The sequence below is a fragment of the Porites lutea genome, chromosome 5 (genome assembly GCF_958299795.1).
Source record: "Porites lutea chromosome 5, jaPorLute2.1, whole genome shotgun sequence".
Lineage (NCBI taxonomy): Eukaryota > Metazoa > Cnidaria > Anthozoa > Scleractinia > Poritidae > Porites > Porites lutea.
In genome coordinates, this window is record NC_133205.1 from 19,329,697 (window position 1) to 19,352,746 (window position 23,050).

The 23,050-nt window shown below is 37.7% G+C and overlaps 1 protein-coding gene across 1 annotated transcript; it reads right to left on the minus strand.

Moving 5' to 3' along the window:
* Nucleotides 1-7,116: 7,116 nt before the first annotated feature.
* Nucleotides 7,117-7,722, minus strand: LOC140938037 (uncharacterized). Its single transcript, XM_073387582.1, has one exon. The coding sequence runs from the start codon at nt 7,720-7,722 to the stop codon at nt 7,117-7,119; it is 606 nt and encodes a 201-aa protein (XP_073243683.1).
* Between the last annotated feature and the right edge of the window lie 15,328 nt (nt 7,723-23,050).

The window sequence follows — 23,050 nt, forward strand, 5'->3', positions numbered from 1 at the left end:
ATTGTTTTTCCTTGTCTTAGATACAATTTGGATAATAAGAATTGTACATTTGTTCTCGTAATCCATTCTCGCTAATGCTTGATAGCCGAGCTCCACGCGCGGAGTGAAGCGCCGCGCGTGGGCGGAGCCCCTAGCTAAGGAAATCTACCTATTCCAGAAAATTTGGTAACAACGTGACCGTACACCGAACGAACGACCGTCCTTCCGCACCACAGGGAAACCAATGTTTACTCTCATACTTTCTAGCTAGTTTGGGAGCCCAGGAGAAAACTGATTGCACATCAATGTTGTGATCAATTGACAGCTGTCAAAACAGGGTATCCGCTGACCAGTATCACCTGACCGTACCGCGGGCTCAAGTGTCGACCCATCGAAGTTGGGATTTTTTTGAAAGTTATCCGCTGACAAATTACCAGTTTTAAATGATCGCAGGCTCAAGTTTATTTTTCCAATGATTCATTTGAAATATGTTGTGTTTATGTCATTATGGCCCCGCACTATTAAAATTTTGATTTCAAACTGACCTCGGGCGCTAAAATTCAGCCAGTTTTTTTAAAAATACAGGCGGGGAAGACCTTTTCTTACCATGGTCACGCTTTGGTCACGCTCTACGTCCAATTTGTATGCTCTGATTGGACAAAATTTGACAGGTGAGTTCATGCGGAAAATTTATGCAGCATCTTGAAAGTTGTTTACTTTGACAGCTGAAGCTGACAGAGTTTTGTGTCAACTTGTGATGTTTTTAACTGTCTTTTTGCACTGGATGTACAAAATGAAATACAGCTGCTATCAAGAGTCTTCTGTTATTCATGGCTGGTTTGTTTATTGGGTTTTTGCTTGAGAAATACGTCGCTTGTCAAAATTCGGTAACCCGATTTCGGATGGCATCGTTTTCGTTTTTCACCTTGCTTAATGCGTAAGAGGGTTTAAAAGTCTCAAGCAACTGTGGCCTCTCTTGATTGCTTTCAGGAACTGAATCTCGAAAGGTAAGCCTGAGTAATTTTTTTATTTGATGTTTGTTTTTGTTATATCTAATTTAATGAAGTTGAGCACAGTTTATGCGGCAAGTTTATGCACGTTTGTAAGATTTGAGTCATTGATCTGACCAAGTGTCAGGTTTGATATAAGCTTACAGAACTTTAAAAGGCCTTCAGATATATTTTCTCACCCCAAAAAGAAAGAAAACGTTCCGAAGAATATTTAGTTATAAATTTGGCTGTGGAAAGAAACCTTTGAGCGATTTTCTTGCTTCGAGGAGTTCATCTTTGAAAAAAGCAAACACCAGGAGTCCGGCTTAAAGTAAAACATAATTAACTTAAGTTTAAGCTTTAAGCTTAAAGACTCAGGATTTTTAGAGACACTTTAATACCTGTCTTCGTGAATGAAAATTGTTGTCTCTGTAAATGTTTCACCGAATTATATTTCTTTTATTGATTGATAGTAGTCTCTCTTGCAATTTTCATTGCTTGAACGTGCCGTTTGTTTTCATCGTTCATGAACATCGCTTGCAGGAGTACTTAAAAATGTCGCCCGTATCAAACGCTTTATAAGATTACACATCGTTATAACTGAAACCATTAAATAACAAAAAAATAATAATAATAAATTCGTTATTATGTTGAAGGGTAACTCTATTAAACTTCATTCAAACACTCGACCACATTGACAGCTCGCACTAGAAATGAGAACCGGCTAGCCGTATGGGTGATTTTGAAATTTTTCGAACGATTTCGCTAAAAGCCCACGATTGATCGTCGTTTTGGTTGCGGTTTTAGCAGCTTCTTCTACCGTCTTTCCAAACAACTTTCTGTCGATCGTTTTGAAAACATCGGTAACACCTTCCCCATAAATATGTTTCTTAACATATCTACCCATTTTAACATCATAACGTTTCTTGAATTCTGATTGTTTCATGTATATCATTAGGTTAGATATTATACTGGTTTAGATCGCAATATTAAGGTCATAAACCAGTCCATCTTATTTAGTCCAATTGGTCGTCCTAGTGAATCTGTGATGTAAAACCTCATTTGACTGATATTTAGTTGCGAAACTTCATTAAACAATAGTCTTCTGGGTTTAAATGTAAATGGAAAACTTCTCGTCAAATTGTCAGTTGGAATAACAGCTAAAGTATTGGTATTAACATAATTCAAAATGCTGTTTGTAATGGCATCTGTATTGATATAAATCATGTCAGTGGAGTTTGTGATATTGAGAAGATTAGCATCTCCATATTCTGTTTTTCACAATTTTCTCTGTAAAACCAATTAACTCGCCAAATTTACTGTTTCTAAGATCCAGTTGGTAATTGAGAATAAGAATGAGAATCTTGTATGTTTACAATACAAATGTTAGGTTAATATAATACACATCATCTTTTTTTGCATCGACAGTGTTATGGTCCTTCTTTTTCATGTACTGATATAAATAATCATTTAGGTCTGAATAAGTATACATTCCATCTATAAATTTGACTGTTTCCCAGGATGTTCCACCATCAGTTGAGTATTTTATTTTGTTATTTTGAAACTGATCTGAAATATTATGCCAACTGTAAGTCATAATGACCTTATCCAGTGCCAATTCATGTGTCATATTATTTTGGAGTTTCAAAACTGGGTCAAATTTGCTTATGAAATCCTCCGCTTTATTTTTTCCGATTTTCTGTCTATCGACAGATGAAATATGGATTGCTCTTTCTTGCATTATTTTATTAGATTACATTATATACTCCTTCAACAGACTATTAAGCTGGTTGTTATTTAGAACACCTAATTTCTTTCAATGTGTGAGCAATTTTGGAAAATTCATTTTTGACATCATTATTTCCAGCCAATATGGATCCGCCTAACAATTCCAATCTGTCCAAAAGGTCAACAGGATTATTATAATAAACAACACTAGAGCCGATTTTTTTGTACTTATTACTGGTCCGGTGAATTGGAATATCACTTATTCTGTTCAGTTCATCAAATACCATTTTTGATAATGGTGAATCCTTTTCTTTTACTGTTGAACCGCTTTGTGAGCAGATCAAGTGTATCAAAGTCCACTTGCTTATCATAGACTTTTTTACCATCCTTATGAGCAATTAGTTTGAGTTGTCCATAAAGGTTAGGCACATCAATGTTTACATTTCCATAAACACCAGTTTTGGGGTTAATCTTATACGCATTCGTCTTTTTTTGTGTATGAATACCCTTACCAACCTTCAGAGTTTTTGTGCCCTTCTCTAAAATGCCAATTCTTTGTCGATATTTTCTTATGATCTCAATTCCTTCATCATACTCAGCAATTTCATCCTTATTTCTCTTTCTGGCATATTTTGTTGTGCTCAAATGGGCTTTTTTCCAGCCTAACTCCTTATTCATTTCACCAGATTTATCCAGAATTTGTTTCGCATGATTTGGCTGTTTTAAGGTTTGCAAAAAATGTCAGCTGGCAATGGCAATCGCTGGTTTTGTACCAATGCTAATTCTTCTTGTGTGAATTCCTTGTTCATATCAGCTACCATTTTAGGCGCCACCTCACCACGGGGACCCGGTAATGCTAATCTTTGAACTTGCTCAGCATACGGGACAACTTCTTTTTTTAACATCTTCTCTCAAATTACTGACCTCCTCTATCTCCTTATCATACTTTTCGGTTAGAGGTTCCAGAGTTTCAGATATTTTTTCGCGTGTATTCTGCTTATTAGTTTGCACTTCTTTTATAACATCCTTAACAACTTCAGCCATATTTCATGCCTAAATTTTAGGAATACTGAGTTTCTTGAATCTTTCAATATCCATTATACTATTGTGTTAGATAACTTATCTGAACTTATCTTGAATTATCTAACACAATAGTAGAATGGAGATTCCAAATTATGATTTCAATGAAGATGAAAATACAAACTTCAAACAGCTGTACAGGTTTATGCCCAAATCCAATTTAAGGATGCTAATTTGTGGCAATTCAGAGTCAGGCAAAACAAACTTGCTTTATCACATCCTTATGAAACCATAAGTCTATTATGACCAGATCCATTTATACGGCAAAAATCTTGAACAGGAAAACTACAGACATGATAGAAACAATGAATGACACCGATTCAGCCTAAGACCGGAAGTTGCATGAAAGCGAGGCCTAAGGGCTCTCTTTCGCGCGAATCTCAAAAATCATGGCGGAAAACACCGAGACTTTGCAGGGAAGACATGGAATGTCTTCTGATGTAAACCTTACACCAGAAGACATTCCATGTTCATCCGTGAAAAACGGTGAAGACATAAGTAAATGGACAATTCCACAATTAAAATTTTGGTTGAAATGCAGAAGACTAAACCAACAGGGACTGAAGAAAGATCTTGTCGAAAAGTAAGTTTCGCAGCACCTGCATTATATAAACACTGTTATCTAACCTTCCACGCTAGTCAACAAAATTTCGTTTTCGCTGAAATCTTTTCTTTCTGCTTTTAATTTGAGATTTCTTTCTTTTCTGGGGCAGGGTTAAGGCATTCAACGGGATTCCTTACTACAGAGAGAAAGTTTTTGACCCTGATCCTGAGAAGAGCTACACGAAAGCAAAGGCTGAAAAGCTTAAGACCCTCAATATCGAAACAGTCCAGACTGAGCTGATCGACCAACAAGCAAGCTCGTGTAGTTCGATTTTAGACACTTTCCCAACGGATGAAAACACTCAATTTTCAGAGGACTTTTCTGTTTTGCCCCCATTTGTGCCTATGGATGCCTTTGAGCAGGTAAATAATTCTGGTAAATCCATGAAAAAATTTACCAATGCAGCAGTTGTTATAAACTCAAATGACAAAGGCCTCCGTATGGTCAATTTTGTGCACGATTTACAGGTGTATAATAACACAGAAAATAACATCATATACGTCCGTGCCTGCTGTTGGGCTTCCTATAAGAGGAATGTTAAATACAAGGTGAAAATGGTTTGTAAACAAAGTGGGACCCCAAAGATTCTAGCAGCAAAGTGTGATAGGCAGTGTCCGGCTTCCAACAGTGGGTGTTGTTGTCATGTAATGGCGCTGATATGGAAACTTGAGGACATGACGAGAAAGTCAGAGCTAAAAAATATCACTCCTGACAACAGATGCTGCACATCAAAACCGAGGGAATGGGGAAAAGGGGGTAGACGAGAAGTAGAGTTCTCTCCAGTGATGGCTTTAAAAATAACGAAACCAAGACATGCGTCTGATTTACCTGGTAGGAAGAAAAGGAGTATTGACTCTCAGTTTTACGATCCCAGACCATTGAAATCACAGAAGCTTGATGCTGATGGAATTGTAAAGCTGAGGCAAGATCTTCAGAAAATAAATGCTCGTATACCCTTTGCTGCTATGTTACCAGAGGAAAAGACAATTCAAACAGTAATGACTATAGTTGGCACTGTTGCTAAAGGTTCAACAATTCATAAGCAACTTCAAGATTATTCCCGGCAGCCTCCAAATTTGGTAGTACCCTATTTTAGTAGTTCCTCCCTTGCCTGGTAAAGAAAATGTGAATCCTGTCTCAAATGGGCAAGCACTGAATTCAAATTCAAGTTTGAATAATGAAATCTCTGCTCCACCTTGCACTGTGCAGTGTGAATCAGAAATGGGACGCCTTAGCACTCCTTCTAATGATTATGATGAGCTACAGCTTCAGCAGATATCAGATTGTAATGTTAATAACCAACAGCAAGAACTGAATATTTCAAGTTTTATTGAAAGTACAATTGATCTATCTGAAGCACAACAGCCAACAGTCCAAACAGAAACATTATTTATTGAAACTCTTACAGACAAGCAAAAGCAAATTGAAATGGCAACAAGAGGACAATCAACGAATCCTGCTTGGTTTGAACAAAAGCAAAACAGAATAACTGCCAGTATCTGTAAAGATGTCTTTTCTCATATGCAAAAACAGGGGTCACAATTACCAGAAAATCTAGTAAAAAAAATTACAGCAAAAGGAGCACCCCAAAAATGGTCAGCTATTCACAAGCTAAACATCTTAATTATAAAAGTAAAGAATTGATCTTTGGTATTGAAAATGAACCTGTGGCAGCTGATTTGTACAAAGAATATCTCTTGTCATTGCCAGACATCAAGGAAGTGACAGTTCAAGAGGTTGGATTAATTTTAGACAAAGAAAATGATGTTCTTGCAGCAAGCCCTGATAGAATTGCAACAATAGTGTATGCCAATGGTGACATTGAATACAGAAATGTGGAAATAAAATGTTTAGAGTCCAAGCAGGATATGTCACCAGAGACTGCAATAAATAATCATCGAAAGGAAAGCAGTTTCCCATTTATGGAACTGAACTCTGTCTTTGTAGTAAAAAAAAAGCACAAATATTGGTTTCAGACTCAGATGCAAATGGGGTTCAGTGGAATTCCATTAACTGACTTTGTCATATTTACCAACAACACATTTCCAGTTTTGGTTCTCAAGGTCACATCATCCTCAAGGTGGGAGGATGAAATTAAGCCTAGTTTAATTGCTTTTCACAAGAAATATATCTCAAAATAAAAACAGTGAGTGTTTTTAGAACTGCAACGCAACACTATTAGTTTCTTGGAAAATATAAGTTGACTCTAACAAAATGTCTGCATAAGAGCTTTAGTATGTTCTAAAGCACAAGGAATGGTATTCAAGTTATACTTTACAAGTGATGGGATGGTGGTGGTAGGGAAGGTGAAACGAGATATTTTTGTGTCTTGTTTTTGAAAATTTTGACCGTTATTTTTTTTAGGATTTGTCCTACAGATAGACTTTTAGGTTTGAAGAAAAGACAAATTTTGGTTTTATTTTCTATATTATTATCACCATCATCATTACTATAACAAATATATTTTCTTCAAGCACAGTCAGTCTCCATCAGTTTTAAATCTGAGTACCCAATCTACCCATGTGCATTTGATAGAATAATATTATTTTTGCATTCACTTTTTCACATATCAAGTCCTCCAATTATTGAAAAAACCCAAACCAGAGACTTAAATAAAGTAACAAGACCTGAACAGCTTCAGAATCTTTAGTTTAACATTCAATTCCTAAAAAACACATTTGTTAGTTCCCTGATATAAGAACCCATCCTTTCCAAAATACTGAAAGCTTCCTTTCTTTAAACTGAAATAATTGGATATTGAAAATTTACTAACAAAGCACATACAGTCCAGATCTGATTTATGGACCCAAAGCTGGAAAGAACCAGAACTTGACTAAAAATATGCCAAGCCTTGATTCGCTTAATTGCTCTTTCAACATGAATACGCACATTTGCTATACTCATGATCTCAAAACACTGGCTTTGTGTGAACTGGTCATTGGCAGAAAATCTCTTTGGAGGAATATATAAACTTGCTCCTCTGAGGGCCATTAGGTCATGGATCTCAAATCCCTTGTCTGCAAGGTACTGGTCCCCCATTTCAATTAACTGACAGAAGTTACTCTTTTCAACAATTTCCTTATCACTTATTCTCCCTGGATACAACTGACTAACAAATGTTATCCATCCACTCGGTGAAATGCAGATTAGCCCTTTAAATGTGTCGTGAGATTTATAGTCTGAGTACATTTCTGAGTGCTTCTGATAATCCTTGGGCAACTCACATTTCAGCTCTGTGCAATCAAGAATTCCACGTACGTTTTCATACCTTCCTTTAAAAGAATCTGGCAAGTGTTGTTTTGTTTTGTCTCTTGAAGGCCATACAGGCAAACTTCCCAACATAATATGTCAAGGTAGTTTGCCCAACTAATAAACACATCAGACACTGTACTTACAGAGACACTAAATCTGTGTGCCAAGTCACGCTCGAATAAGCCAAGACGCACCCTTGTTAGAAACAACCACAGCTGATCGATGGGCTCTATATCTCTCTTTCTATTTCTTTGTTTCTCCTGTCCTTGCAAAAAAGGAAATGGATTGGCATTGTTTGCGCAGCTTTCTTTCACTTTTTGGCGTGCTGTGTTCCACGACATCAGCGACTCAGAGCAAGGTTTAATAAAGTTCCAAAATGCCATCAAAGCTCGGTAACTCTGAAATCCTGTGTAGAAAAATATGTCATCATCATTCGATCCAAACCTCTCCAAACCAAATTTTGAAAGAAACAGCTTTTGTTTAAGTTCCTAATTCTCGGCAACCGAGTCTCTCTCTTCATCGAATGGTTTTTCACCTGAATCTTCGTCTTGAGTGTCCTTTGTAGAGATTTCAGGTGCATCGTATGGGTGATGTTTATTTTCCATACTCTTGGATGGGATCGCAGAAAGTTTAATCCTTTGGCATTCCCGACTTTTGGCTCTTTCGGACCTTTCAGGGGCTTCGTCATTGCCAACTGACCATGGGAAAATGGAAGGAACAGCACTCTTTACAAGATCACGTCTTTTGCCGGTAAGGCTTTTCCTGTAGTCCTTGTCACCAAAATGCTCAGAACAGCAGAAGAGTGAGCTGTTCGAGGCAAATTTTTTGTCGCCACGCTTCATTTTTTGATCCCAGATTTTCTTAAGGTTTTCGTCCAGAGGGAAATTATGAAAAATTAAATCTGGTCGGTTATCTGAACGATTATTGCAAAGAGCAGCCGCGCAACACTTCTGACTCAAATTCTTTTGTTTACTTGAAGACGCCATGTTTATGAGATTCGCGCGAACGATAGCCCTTGGGCCTCGCTTTCATTCAACTTCCGGTCTTAGGCTGAATCGGTGTATTAGTGGCCAGGTTGGATATGACATAATGCATTGCAATAATGATGACATTAAACCTATCAATAGTCTGGAAAGTGATGCCCAGAAAATTGTTAGATTTGACGACTTCATTTTTGATAAAAATCATAAACCGCTAATCGATTATTTCATTCAGGGGCGGCACAAGAACTGCAGTGTTATTTACCTTTTACAATCATTTTATAAAACTCCAAAAGATATCAGATTGAACTGCAGTCATTATGTTATTTATGATTTCCAAGCAGGAATGAAAGAAATATGATCTCTAGTGAGCTGAATGTAACAAAGGAAATGTAAAATGTAATAAAGAATGAATGTAATAAAGAAACAAAACAACCCTAGTCATTCCTTTATGTTGACAAACCAATGAAAACGGTCAAAAGAAACTTTTATGGAAATATCTAATATAATCCATGTGATTTAAGCCGCACACAATTCTTTGCGCGCCTAGAGCTTGTTCGTACGAACCCAGGCACGAACCTGCAGCGTTTTCGCGTGGTGGAAAATGGTACCGTTGTTTACATTCGGAGGCTTTTCCAGAGAAAGATTTGGCAGAGAGCGGAGTTAAGATTGACAACAGAGTCTTTTAATAACTGTTGACTTGTTAAAACGAAGAGCTAGAGAAGGATTGGATCGTATGGTAATCAATCTTACGACAGACGAGTGAGAGTTTTAATTGATCGACTTCTGTGCTCTCTCGCGCAAGAGCTGGTTAAATTTCCTTTCCATTCCCGCATACATTTTAGTAACAAACTCGGCTTTGTTTGACAAAGGGAGTGCAGTCAATTGAAAAAGCCCGCCAAAAATGTGCCACCCGCGACAAAGTGGATGAGTTGAGCCAGCGTTTGATCGACTTCAGCTAACACAATCAGAATATTAAAAAAAATAATCTGACGAAACAACGATAAACACGATATCTTTAATACTACCTAAACATACAATAAATACCGTTAATAGAACATAACAGTACAAAACAAGGTGAGAAATTATCTTTATGCTTACAAGCTGGAATTGCACTTTTCACACATCGCTTTCTTTTGAGTTTAAAACCAACCTGCTGCCCCACGAGACTTTTCATCCGTTCATATAAATACTTCCTATATTTCTGGTACCATTTAGAGTTCTACGCGCAGTATAAGGTTGGAAAGAACCCAAAATTCAACGATGAACGGTACTCGCACTACATTTGACCGACATGGTAAACAAAAACAAAACTTGCGAATGCGCGCGCGCTGTTTCATGGGATACGGTATTAAAATTTTCTCCCCAGTCCTCGGCAATGACGTCACCAGATCGCCTAGATAATATAAAATGGGAATTTTCAACCAGCTACCCAATTATAATCAATCATTTACAAAAGGAAAACGAGGAATTACTGGCCCCCAAGGACCTCCTGGCCCGTCTGGACCCACTGGTGCTCAGGGTATTCCTGGTCCTACTGGTGCTCAGGGTATTCCTGGGCCTACTGGCCCTCGTGGTCTTACTGGTCCATCGGGCACTGGTCTTAGTCTCACAGCAAATGGAAATTATGATATGGTACATAAAAAACTGATAAATCTGGCTATGGGGACTGCTTCCAATGATGCTGTAAGAGTAAGTCAACTAGAAACTAGACTACCACTTTCTGGTGGTTCAATGACCGGCAATGTAGATATGGATGGCAATAGAATATACAATGTGGCTCAACCAAATGGTGATAATCAACCAGCCACAAACATTTGGTCAGAAAATAAATTCCTGGATAAGTCCAGCGGGGTTATGGTGGGATCACTAAATATGTCCAATAATAAAATTACTCACCTTGCCAAACCAACTGATGATAAAGATGGTGTAAATAAAAAATACACAGATAATAATTATTTGAAACTGTCTGGTGGAACAATGAGCGGCAGTATAATATTGATCAGTACTATGCCTCTTTCACAAAAACAAGCACTAAGGCGGGCCACTAAAAGTGCATTTTTTTGTGCAAATTACTAATCCGTATGTATATTCCCGATTCAATATGGTCAAAAACAAGATCACCAATCTTGGGGATGCAACTGATGCTACTGATGGGGTTAATCTGAAAACATTGAATAAATATAACATAAAGCCCTCTGATCACACTAACAGATTTGCATATCTCATGGACCCTACAAATGGTCTTTTGCAGTGGACTGATTTGCTAACTACCAGTATTGCCCTGAACAGCACTGGTGATTTAGAAGCAACATCAGGCAATTATGACACGTACAATAAAAAGGTGATTTTTGCTTCCAATAGGAAGAACTCAGAAGGAGGTTATAATTGGCGGTTAGCTATCGAATGCTATCCCCTTCAAAAAGATAAAGAATACACCTTATGTTTGGAAATCCTCACAACAGACTATCATTTGTGGCACAAATCTGTAATTACTGTTGACACAATTACCAGTCAGGGAGTAAATGTAAAAAATTGGCATGTCAATAAGTATTCACATGAGTATAAAACATCCTCGGTTGAATTTATGTACTACCATAAGCTTGTGGTAGTATTCAGTAAAACAGCTTCATCCACACCTTATTTTCTGCACATACAGAATATTATGGCTCAGGCGGGGTCTGACCTGGGGGTTTACCCAACTAATTTCAATAAATATTACCTAATATATTACGGTATTCTCGGCGAATCAATGGATTTAGATCCAAACAAAACATACCATACGGCATTTGATATTAAGCCAACAGAAGTTGTTTACGATGTGGATCTAGATATGAACAGAAAGAAAATATTAAATATTGCTCCCGATACAACTAAAAATAATTCCTCAGCGACTGTGAAGATGGTCAAAGATTTGGAGAAAAAATTGAGCCCTCATACAAAAAATAATGTTTACAGGGAAATATTTGAAGAATTTTATGATTTGAGCGATGCTGGTATCTGTTAATTAGCAACAGGACATCCATCAGGTGTCGTATTTTCCGGCTTAAGTCCTAACATAACATTTTTTAGAATGAATATTCCCAATGTTCAGGAAGGAGGATTGAGGATGAAAAAATAAACCATTGAATTTGGATTTATTCAGTAAAAAGAGCTTTACCATTTGTGTTGTTATGCAGCTGTGGCTAAATAGATCAATGTATATAAAAACGTTTATGAGCAATGGAGCTCATGAAAAACCCCACTTGATTTATGACAAAACAACAAGAGCTCAAAACTGCAAACTAATGGTCTAAGAGTTGGCTCAACTAATGAAACTTCTATCACTTTACTAGATAGTTTCAATGGTAAACGAGTTGTGTTTTGGCTAACAAAGAAAGGTACGGGGCTACACCAACAGTAAAAGCATCAATATCCAATTATTCTGCAACCTTAACACTAACTTCAGCTTTAGCATCTCAGAGTAACTACTCTTTCAGAATATCCTCAGAAGATGTGGTAATCCATAGAGTAATGTATTCTCCAAATTTTTATGACAACAATTCTATCGAATTTCATAGAATAATGATTCTTGAGAAATTAAATGGTTCATATATTCTGTAAATAATCTAAACTAATGATATAATGAGTCAGAAGGAAAATATATTTCACTTTAATCATATCGATAAAAGCAAAACAAAAGAGGAGATACAGAAGGTTAAAGAGTTGTATAAGTATTACCATTTAAAGTATTGTATTTACCAAAAGGCCTACAAATACTTCAAAAAACTGAATCTCCTATTAAACATGTCCTCATCTGGCCTGATAATAATCGGGACTGTTGCTGGCGGTTTAACAGCCAACCCAGCCATTACAGGAAGCATATCAGGCGCTGGTTTAGCTCTAAAAACATTTTCTGAAACAAAAGACTATAAGGGTAAAATTGAAATGAGCCGGTTTGCTTACACTTCTTACGACAAAGTATTACTCGGGTTGAGAACTTCATTGCGAGGAGGTACCTTCAATAAGCGTGGATTTTGCCCCATTAGGAACAAAATTTGAAAAGCAATACGCTAAAAAGTTCCTCTCCTGTCCAACAGAGTAAACAAGATGGCGGACGCCTTAGTGTGGATAGTACTCCGTATAAGATAACCCGAGGCACAACCTAGTCCCCAGGGTCTCTCCCTCAATGAGTAATGGGGGCTTTTTCCTTACTTCCGGTCTAAATTCTGAGAAATTAGCCAGTTAATATCAGTCTTGATGAGAACGTAAACTCTCTTCCACCAAATTTCATAATATTTTAACGTAGTTTTTGACCGAGTAAGAGGAATAAACTTGTATTCTACTCCTAAAATGTCGAATAGTTGCTTGATAGTAAAATTTACACTGATAAGCTGTTTTCGACCAACCGGTGTAACACGGTCAAGTAGCTGGAATATTCTCAGAATATTCTCTCTATTATAGTACCCAATTTGAATGCTGTTCTTTTGTGCGATATCATTCATGACATTTATGATGTGATATTTTCTGTGATATACAGACTTCTTTCTAATCCTGAGGCGATTCCCATAAAAATCAAAATATTCGGGGGCAAAATATTCATCATGAACTTGACCACAATTCTTACACACGATAAAACCGTCTTTGATCAGTCTCATAGAATCGCAACAAAAATATCGCCTGGGCTTACCGGCGTCCTGAATCTGTTTATTACAAAAGATACAATTAACCTGACCCTCATTCATCAATAACTCGTGAACTTCTTTATTACACATTACGATAATATTATAAGATAATAATTCCTTAAATGTATTTGCCCCCACTGAGACTACGTATTACCAGAGGGAAAACACAAATCACTTCCCACAATGATGCGAATAATGAATTTGACTCATATATAAGGCCAGTTTGAAATAGTATTAGGATGTATCGTGAAAGTATTACAGAGTGGAAAAACGCAGGCCCCCTCTGCTAATGCCGGTAACCAGATACCCTTGTTAATGATGGGGTAAAGGCCCGCTGCTCCATCATTAACATTGGAAGGGAAAAAATATGAAATAAGGAAACTCCCTTGTAGACGGTCTCCGGGACGTTGAGTAGAGCTATGGTCACTACGGCGGAAGTGCTGGTTCGCCCCTAAGCCCGAGAGGGAGAAACAAAAATAAATAAATGAAATGACATGAAATAAGATGAAATGAGAAGGCCCTGTAAATGGTTGGCCTATGGGTCCCTGTAAATGAACGGTTATGGTAAACACTAAAAAAACCTTCTCAGGAGGGACTGAGGGGAATGGGGAGTGGGTAGGAACGGGAAAATGGGCGAGTCCTCCTGAGAAGGTCCGGTGGCCACCAGCTTTGTTAATTTTTATAATCTATTATTAGTTGAAGTTACCTGACATCAGGCTCTATTTTCGTTTTGCTTTGTAAATAACATTCCGGCGGGCATGACGAAACGAAAAGAGAGCCTGATACAAACCTTCTACGAAACGTCTGCCGCCCACTTTTTTGATTGATTGACATTTGCTGAATCAGCCAACCAAAATTACTTCCGTTGCTTGTTTTTCTAGTATGCAAATTTTTCACGCGTGGGAAAAATGCAGACTGGCTGAATTGAAAAATAGCTTTTTATAAATATCTGTTAATTTTTTTCAGCTAAAAATAGAACAGTCAGCACAATCACATTTAACTTCTTACAAGATTAAGGGAGATCTCTAAGGTTATTTCCGTTTTCGAAAAGGCGGCGACACGATGTTCTGCTAGTTTTATAATTTTGGCTAGACGAGCTCGAATTTAAAATGCTGAAATTTATATTTTTCTGTTGTCTTTATATTTTCCTCGGCAATTCTCCCCGATTTTCAGTACATAAATCTTTAAAAACAAAAGCAAACAGCCAACGAGCGAGGACACCAGTTTTGCTGGTTTATATTTTACAAAAAGCGGAGGCAAACAACAGGTCTGTTACCTTAAGCCACCAGCTTTTATAATAATGCCTACAAAAATTCCTTGAACAGCGATGCGATATTTTTCGTCTAATACTTCACAGTTGGCGATTGAGGTTTCTTTCGCAGTGAGCCTCCCCTTGCGTACCCCGTTCAGAGAAGTCATTCCCGGCTAAACTTTCAGATGAAACCAGTTTTAAGATGGACAGTATTTTGATTTGCACTCGTTTATTGGTAAATCAAAAGGCACCTTGTTAGCGGTCAACAACTTGCAGAGGGATTCAACTCCGCGATACCCTCACATTAGTTCCGTAAACAAAGCAAATCCTGAGAAGATATAAACAATCATATGAATTTTCTGAATTTCCATGGCACATATTAAGGCATAGTTTCCTACCATAAGACCATAAAACAATAAAAAAGACAGCAAAATCGATCCTTCTCTCCGCCAACGACGGATCATTCACGAAAACAACCACGCGAGGAATAAGCGCTTTCAACTTCCGGCGTTTCCGACAGCCAATCAGATCTTGTGGCATTGTTCTAACAGCCAATCAGCGTTAGGGCCAAAATCTGGCCGTAACGAGCGCAAACGTGAATGAGTTTGGATCAGGCCCAATTTTAGCGGTAGCCGTTAGAGAGAATGTATGAGAACCGCTCAAATTGGGCCTGATCTCAGGTTATAGTTGAAGTTAATTGTCAACTCTTCGATTAGTTGTTGTTGCTTTTTTGTGATCTTTGACATTGCTTCCTCTTTGGAACACTTATTATAACGGGCCTTTGTTTTGTAGCGCTTACCATTAACCTTACCATCATAATATAACAGATTGTTTACCACAACATCCTTTATAACTAAGGTCTTTTCTAACCGGCCCAATGTATGAGCTACTTGTTTTTCTGTCCCAGCATCAATGGTGGCCATTTGTGCTTGATATTTCACTTCCTGACGTTTCGCTTTAATGCCCAGTTTGTTTAATAATTGCGCTCCCAGTTTCTCACTGTAATCAGCCATCCATTCAAATTCCACTTTTTCCAAGTCCCTCTTGCCCTTACTGGGAGCATTAACGAGGAGACTGATATGAGGTTTTTGTGTTCGGTATTAATAAACGGGACTCTTATCATTGGTCAGGTGCTGCATCAACCGTGTTTTGAGTTCACCAGTTGTACTGCCAATATACACTTTATCGCATTTCTCAGATTCGATTTTGTAGATTTTGCCATGATTGTAATCGCCATTGAAGTATAAATTTACGATTTCCATATTTGGTTGCTTTCTAATTTCATAAACACGGTTCAGTACGCTAGTGTTGAGATGGATATATAATCGAATTTGGTTGTGCGGGATAGTGCCGTATATAATTGTTTCTTTTCCATACGGTTGACATCATAAATATTATAAGGTTCGTTGATATCAGCGCCATTATATTTGTAAACAGTACAACAAAATGCGGGAATAAACGACTGAGCAAACTTGCTGATAGGAAGGAGTGTTCCCATAATGATAACACTGACATCATCAATATGGTCCACATTAAACTCCATCATAATATAAATCTCCTCAGATTTCAAATTGGTAGTTGCTAAAACGGGCATCCCGACACAAACTTGATAAACTTCCTTATTACTATCATAAATAAACTCAACGTAACACGGTTTGTCTGCAGTGAATCGGTCCTAACCTTTTGTCTGGTTGAGTTCAAATAGCAGATGTTTTTGTACAGGGGTTCTCTTTCTGCAAATTTGGTTGTCACCTTTCCCGTTTCGAGAAACTTTGTTAACATATCTTTTGTTTTAATATCGTAACGTGAACACCCTTCTTTGTATTTCATTTGGACTCTTTTCGGGCACATTTCAGATATGGCTACTGAATCAAAATAATCATAATGTATCCGATGTCCCTTTTCAACGGGGTCACATTGCCTAGTATCACCAAACATGAATACAGTATTGTGATATTAAGTGAACGCTTGATAGATCTTACTCATCCACTTATTTGGGGTCATAGAATACTCTTCGATAAAGATTGTTTTATCCTTCAAATGAGAAATGTCACACTGTCAAATGTCACACAAATGAACACTTATCACACAAACTGTCGTCAATCCGTGATTTCACATTCTCGATCGCTTTATTGGTGAATGATAGGATAATCGGATTCGTAGCTTCTGCAGCTAGCTTAATGAGCTTCGTGGTTTTGCCGCATCCGCCTGACCATAAAAGATCGCACCATCGCCCACAAAAATCTGTGTAATCATCCGGGTCAAAATTGTTGCGATTATGTTTCTCAAAATACAAGCACTCTGAATTCGTTGTAAACACTTTGCCAATCAGATCAGTACTAAATACGACATCCTTCTTGTTTGGATATTGGTGTTTAGGGTTTGTCATAAACACGCCATCAGAGTTAACCGAATACAACAGTGAATCATCGGTCCAATTATCGTAAATCAAATCCAGACATGACAATATTGCTTGTAATACGACAAAACGATTGATTGAGGTATTGTCTAAAAAGACGCGCTCAGTTTGTTGCTCTCTAACCAGAAACAATTCTTGATCTGTAAGACTGTTCTTATAATTATCAACACTAATCTTCTTACCAGCGACCAATCCAGCAGTCCAGATTGCTTAAGCTGTATCCATGGATCTACAGGTGAACCCGTTGTCAGTTTTCTTATATTTCCTTCCTAAACCTCCGATAAAACCATTAGCAAGACGTTTTGCTTGTGCTTCTGGAAATGTATCAAATATGAAAGTCAGGAATTTAGTGAAAGTATCAGGTTTTAATGTTTGCCGCACTGTAATAAACCATTTGATATTGGAAACGGGCATCCGAGCATTATTGACCAAATGTTTGATTAATTGCCGACAGTAAAATCCAGCTTCAATCTTAATATCAGCACCAAACTGTTTGATTATAAACTCGTCGATATAAATTCGCCGTAATACTTCAATTGGTGGTTATGAGTAAATGGTTCAATAATATCATGAATTGTGTAAAGTGGGATTGGTTCTTTGTTATTTATCAGGATTGAAGGGTAACATTTTCATATATCAAGTGAGACCAAATTATCGGGTTTGTCACCAGTACTACACCATTGTAACGCTTTAGGGTAAAAATCGTCGAGCACTTGTGTTTTTGTGTCATAACAACTCTCGGGCAGATAACGGCACATTTGTTTGAACAAACTAGTTGCCATATTAGTGTAAGATTGATTTGACAAACCAAAATCCGCTGTTTTGAACTTATCAAACAAACTGTCACAAATCCGCCTTCTTGTTTCATATTGGTCATTTAATACAAACATGTTTGATCGGTGATCAATAAAACCATCAAGTCTAAAGTGTAAATATTCCACAAAATAGTTGGTGGGGTAAATGTAACGATCAATGACCGGTTCAATTTTCTCATCTTCTTGCAACACAATAACCTTGTTACTGACATCCAACGGTTCCTCTTCTTGCTCATGACGACGCGACCATTTCATATCAGTCATAAACTTCCACAAATTATCAACTCCTCCTTGGTTAGCTTTGGTGGCCAACACTTTCAAACGCTCGTCCGTGATAGGGTAACAATGATTGTCCTTTATGAAAAACACGAGAGTAATATCGTGATGAGATGTTGTTGCAATATGTTTCATGAATTTCTTGTAGGTGGAATCGTAAGCGTGAACACTAATATTGGGATGACATTCTTTTGCCCAATCAACTGCTTCCTGTGTGCTCATAAAAGGAAAACTGGTCGCAAATTCTGATAACTGAACAGACCCATTGCAACATGGAATCTGTTTGTTTTATACAATGATCAGAAAAGAAAAACAACGAGCAAATGCCTCGTACCGCTTGACTGTTCGCGGATTTGTGCACGTGTCAGCTTAAGTATTTTCGTAGTCACAAACGGTTCTTTTAGTACTATGCTTCCTATTGTCCGTTTTTCCATCGGCCATTTTTAGCTCTTTTCATGCAAAGGACGCATTATCCGTCTGGACGAACTTGGGCAAACATTTTTTCTTAGCTTCTTCCTCTTAGCCTTTTTTCGATTGGGAAATATTAAGCATTGTTGAGTAATTCCCAACTATTTCTCCTGCCTCTCTTCCTTTTCTCTCCCGCCTCCCGCCTCCCGCCTCCCGCCTCCCGCCTCCCGCACCCATTTCGCCCCTTTTCTCCCGTGTTCCAACCCCCTGTCGTTCCCCACAAGTGTAGGCAGCCTAAAGATATTTGTTAAGGGAAACCGGGGAAGTGAACGTCAGTGGATGGTGGCTTCTATTGTATTCAGAAAGAATATAGCTGGAGGGGTCAGCTCTTAAATCTTTTTTACGGTGAGAAATCAAGTTTACGAACTCCGTCGATAAAACTAACTCCCCGCCCCCCATACCGCTGCAGCGCCAAAGTTCCGAGTATCCTTGCGATGTTCAAAAAAGGTGTTTTTTTATTCTCGAGGGAACGTGAAAATCACCTAAAAGTCGCCTCCAAAGGAAAAAGGGGACAAGGACCGCCTTATCAGTGGTTATTTCCGAGTTAAAACTACTCGACCAAGTCCTTAATTTAAGTTGTAAATTAGAAACTAAGAAAACTCTCGTAGTGCCAATGCATCAAAAAGGTATAACGTAGGAAAGTACAGGCGCATTTATTATAAAACACTTCGAAATGACCGACGTGCATATCAGCACTGAACGAAAAATTTCTAGATTAACACCAAATATTTGCTTGGGGCTGAAGTGCAAACTACGGTGTCGGACGAAATCAGGGTGAGGCTAAATACCGCAATTGAATCCTAATTTAGAAGATAGGGTTGCAAATTCAGGGGCAAATGCGGTATTTACCAACTTTGCCCCTAATTTTCTCCCAGTTTGTACTTTTCAGTATTATGTTTGCCCTGAGCAAGTTTGCTGTAAATCTTATTTTATGCGCAGTGATGAAATATTTAGAAACTTGACCAGATTTTAAAATTCAAAGATGTATCTCAAATCTCAATTTAGTGCCTAATCTGTACGCATAATAGGGAATCAGCGCAGTCGTAAACTCAATTGAAAAAATTACAATCCTGACCTCAGTTTTATATAACTAATTATCTTTTATAGGTTGCCCTCATAATTGGGCTTCACACCAATCTACGTGCTATAAACTATCCTCTAATACCCTGGAATGGATCGCCGCAAAATTTGCGTGTGAAGCACTCGGATCTAATCTCACAATGTTGGATTCACCAGCTGAACAACAAGAAATTGGTTGGGGAAAAAGAACATGGATTGGTTTGCACCGTGACTCAAGTAATAACTCACGCTGGCAATGGATTGATGGTTCGTTAACGGTTTATCTAAACTTTGCTTCTAACGAACCAGACAACTGGAATGGTACTGAAGATTGCGTAGAAATGTATCCGTCAGGGAAATGGAATGACTTGAACTGTAATACTCCTCTTCATTATTCTTGTGAAGTGTCCCCGGTAGGTCACGTTATTTTCGGACAACAAGAAATGAAATACTTTTACATTCAAAGAGACGTATCTCAAAATGTTTTCTGGCAATTTTTTTTTTTAAGAAAAGTCACAATCTTAAGGTGTAGATTGAAATAATAATAGTTCCTACAGGACTAGCTTAGTATTTTATATTTGATTGTAACTAATGCCATGCACTTGTGTAGCGCATTTTCAAGAGTTACTAGTAAGGGGGCTTACCTACCTATTTATATTTTCTACAAACACACACACACAACTCTTTTTTTGTCTCTAAATCGCTGTTATTCGTCTCTGGTCATTGCCCAATAAAGGTTTTCTGGAGGGTTGGATAATATTTTAGCAGATTTGTAACACGATTGCACGACGGTTTTATGTTCGATTCTGCAGTAAACACAACCTCGCTCCCAGGATCCTCTCCTACTCCCCGAAATAAGAGAGACGCTCCGGAGAAAAGTACAATGGACCCTGGAAACTAGGTTGCAGCAAACTGAGGCGATGAAAATGAAGAAATGATCGTCGCAGTGAACGCAATTTATGCAATTGCGTAAAGAAGCCTGAAAAAAATTCAGGGCTTCTTCATTTTCATTTCATTTCCGCAGTTCATATATGATTTATTTCATATATCATTAACAAACTAAGGCGAATCGCGAATTTAACTGAAATCAAGGACACAAAAAACTCTTCTGCGTAAAAGCATGTTGCTAAAATGTCCTTACGTCCAGGAGCAGAAGGCAGGTGACTGCACGGTCGAGCACACAGCGAAAAGAAAAGTGTGATTTTGTTTTTTTCTTTTTTGGCTGGAAGAAGTTTCATTCCATTGTCTTGAGTATTCTAATGAAATTAAAGTAAAAAATTAAATCAGAAGAAAAAAGAAACAGCAACAACAAAAAACAGAAATTTCAATTAATAAAGAGCCTAAATTGAGGATCAAATCCGATATGACAGTTATTATTAAACACAGTAGACAAAAGCAAAACGCGGTTATGAACTTTTTGGCACATTTAACTAAGGTCTATTAAGTAATCTATTAATCAGTATCGTCATTGATTATCTTCTTTACGTTTTTAAAGTTGCCTTATATCTCCTCTTTTAAAGGATTTACGTGCCGAAAACTCTCCTCCTTAAACGATGTACAAATTTTGCCCGACAGTTGTGTTTTAAACAATCAAAGATACGGCTCAATTTGCTCATTTTCGTGCGCCACTGGAAAACAAATTAATGGCCCTTCATCTGCTCGGTGCGGAATAAGAGGATACTGGAGCGAGGAAGTGAACGAAGTCAGCTGTAAGGGTTCGTATAACTCAAATTTTTGTTTCTTACTTCTTTTTACCCTTGTTTTTCTCTTGATGTTCCAAAAAAAAAATAATGGTGAGGATGTTGTAAAAGAATTAAAGCGCGAAGTTACTGGTTAATATTGGCCCATAGAACAACGAGCTAGGGGTAATGTTACCCAGTACTTTATTAATAAATAAGCATATAGAATTATTTTTCATCACGGGAAGCAAAACGCTTCCGATCTGCATCCAAGTGTATGTAACAATGCTCGGTGCAGTCGGGCCATAGGATCGACGTGGAAAATGTTAAGTCATTATCAAATTTTTAGAAATAGGTTTTTTCGGTCTTCTCAGCAGGTGCTAAAATTGCCACACATTTTTAAGAGTTTTGGGGGCAGCCTCAAAAACTACGATTAGAAATTGGATTGTTGGACAATTGGATTGTTTTCACATGACATCACGACCGCCATGTTGGTGTGCCAAACCCTTCCTGTGGGAGCTGAACTTTTTTCTTATCTAAAAACGTTCTTTTTTTTGCAATTTGCATAGCTGCTGGCCACGTGGGTAAAACGCTTTATTCTAAAACATTGCCAACAGTGAAAACGTCGCCCTACTATTTTTACGTTTGGTCAGGCCCAGTTCAAACGTCGAACTTTTCATTTCCAAACTCCTTCAACTAAGTACAAGAAAAGATTGACGTTTGAATCAATTAAGTCTGACATACGTTATTATAGGAAATTAACGCTCCATGAAATAAAGGTATTGGAAATTAACGCGACTTAAATTAACGCGAATTTAATGATAAACGACTTTCGATTAAAGAAAATTAACGCCAAAGGGGAGGTAGAATTTCATGATAAAGGAAATTAATGCGATTAAGACACGGTGGTGACAACTGGAACAAATTTATTTCAACACTGGATGCAAAAAAATTCAAAACTGGACAAAACTGAGCTGACATCACTTCTGACAGCAACAACGATGAAGATGAACTCGAAATATTGTAATTCTTTGCCTTAGCTTTTGTGAAAGATGAAAAATAAATGGTAAATGGAAAGAATGAAAACTTGTAGTTCATGTTTTTTAGGTGTCAAGAATGTCTGGACAGGTTCTAAACTTGGGGTTAAAATACTGGAAATTAAGAGCGCGGAAATTAACGCTGCACTTAATTAACGTCGCGGAAATTAACGCTGAACAAAATTAACGCGAATTTTAACGATTCGCGTTAATTTCATGAAGCGTTAATTTTCTATAATAAGGTATCTAATTTGGGTCGACCCATGCGCACATGGGAATTCCGACTTAGGAACGACGTCGACTGACTTTCATGTGCCGATCCTAATGCATAAATTACTATCATTTATTTTCACTGGTAACCGTTGTAGACTATGCTAACATTTTGAAAATAAATTGAGTCCGACTAATTTTTAGTTTGGCGTATGATTCACCCATTGGACTTTTATCAATTGGGTCGACCCAAATAGCTATTAAATTCGGTACATGAAAGGTTCGACTTTTGAATTGGGTCTTAGTCCCCTTCTTTCCCATTCGCCCGTGGTGAATTATCGTTTTTAACAGTTTAATGTATTGTTTCACAACTCTTTAAAAGAGCAAGGCAGGTTTTTATGGAATTTTCATTGACAGAAACACATCCATTGGATTTCCAAGTAGCACTCAATATTTGTGGCATTGCCATTCAATGTGCTTTGTTATTTAGAATGTCAAGAGGCTCTCGGTATGGAGAAAGGAGCGATCACTGACGGGCAGATTAGTTCATCGTCACAGC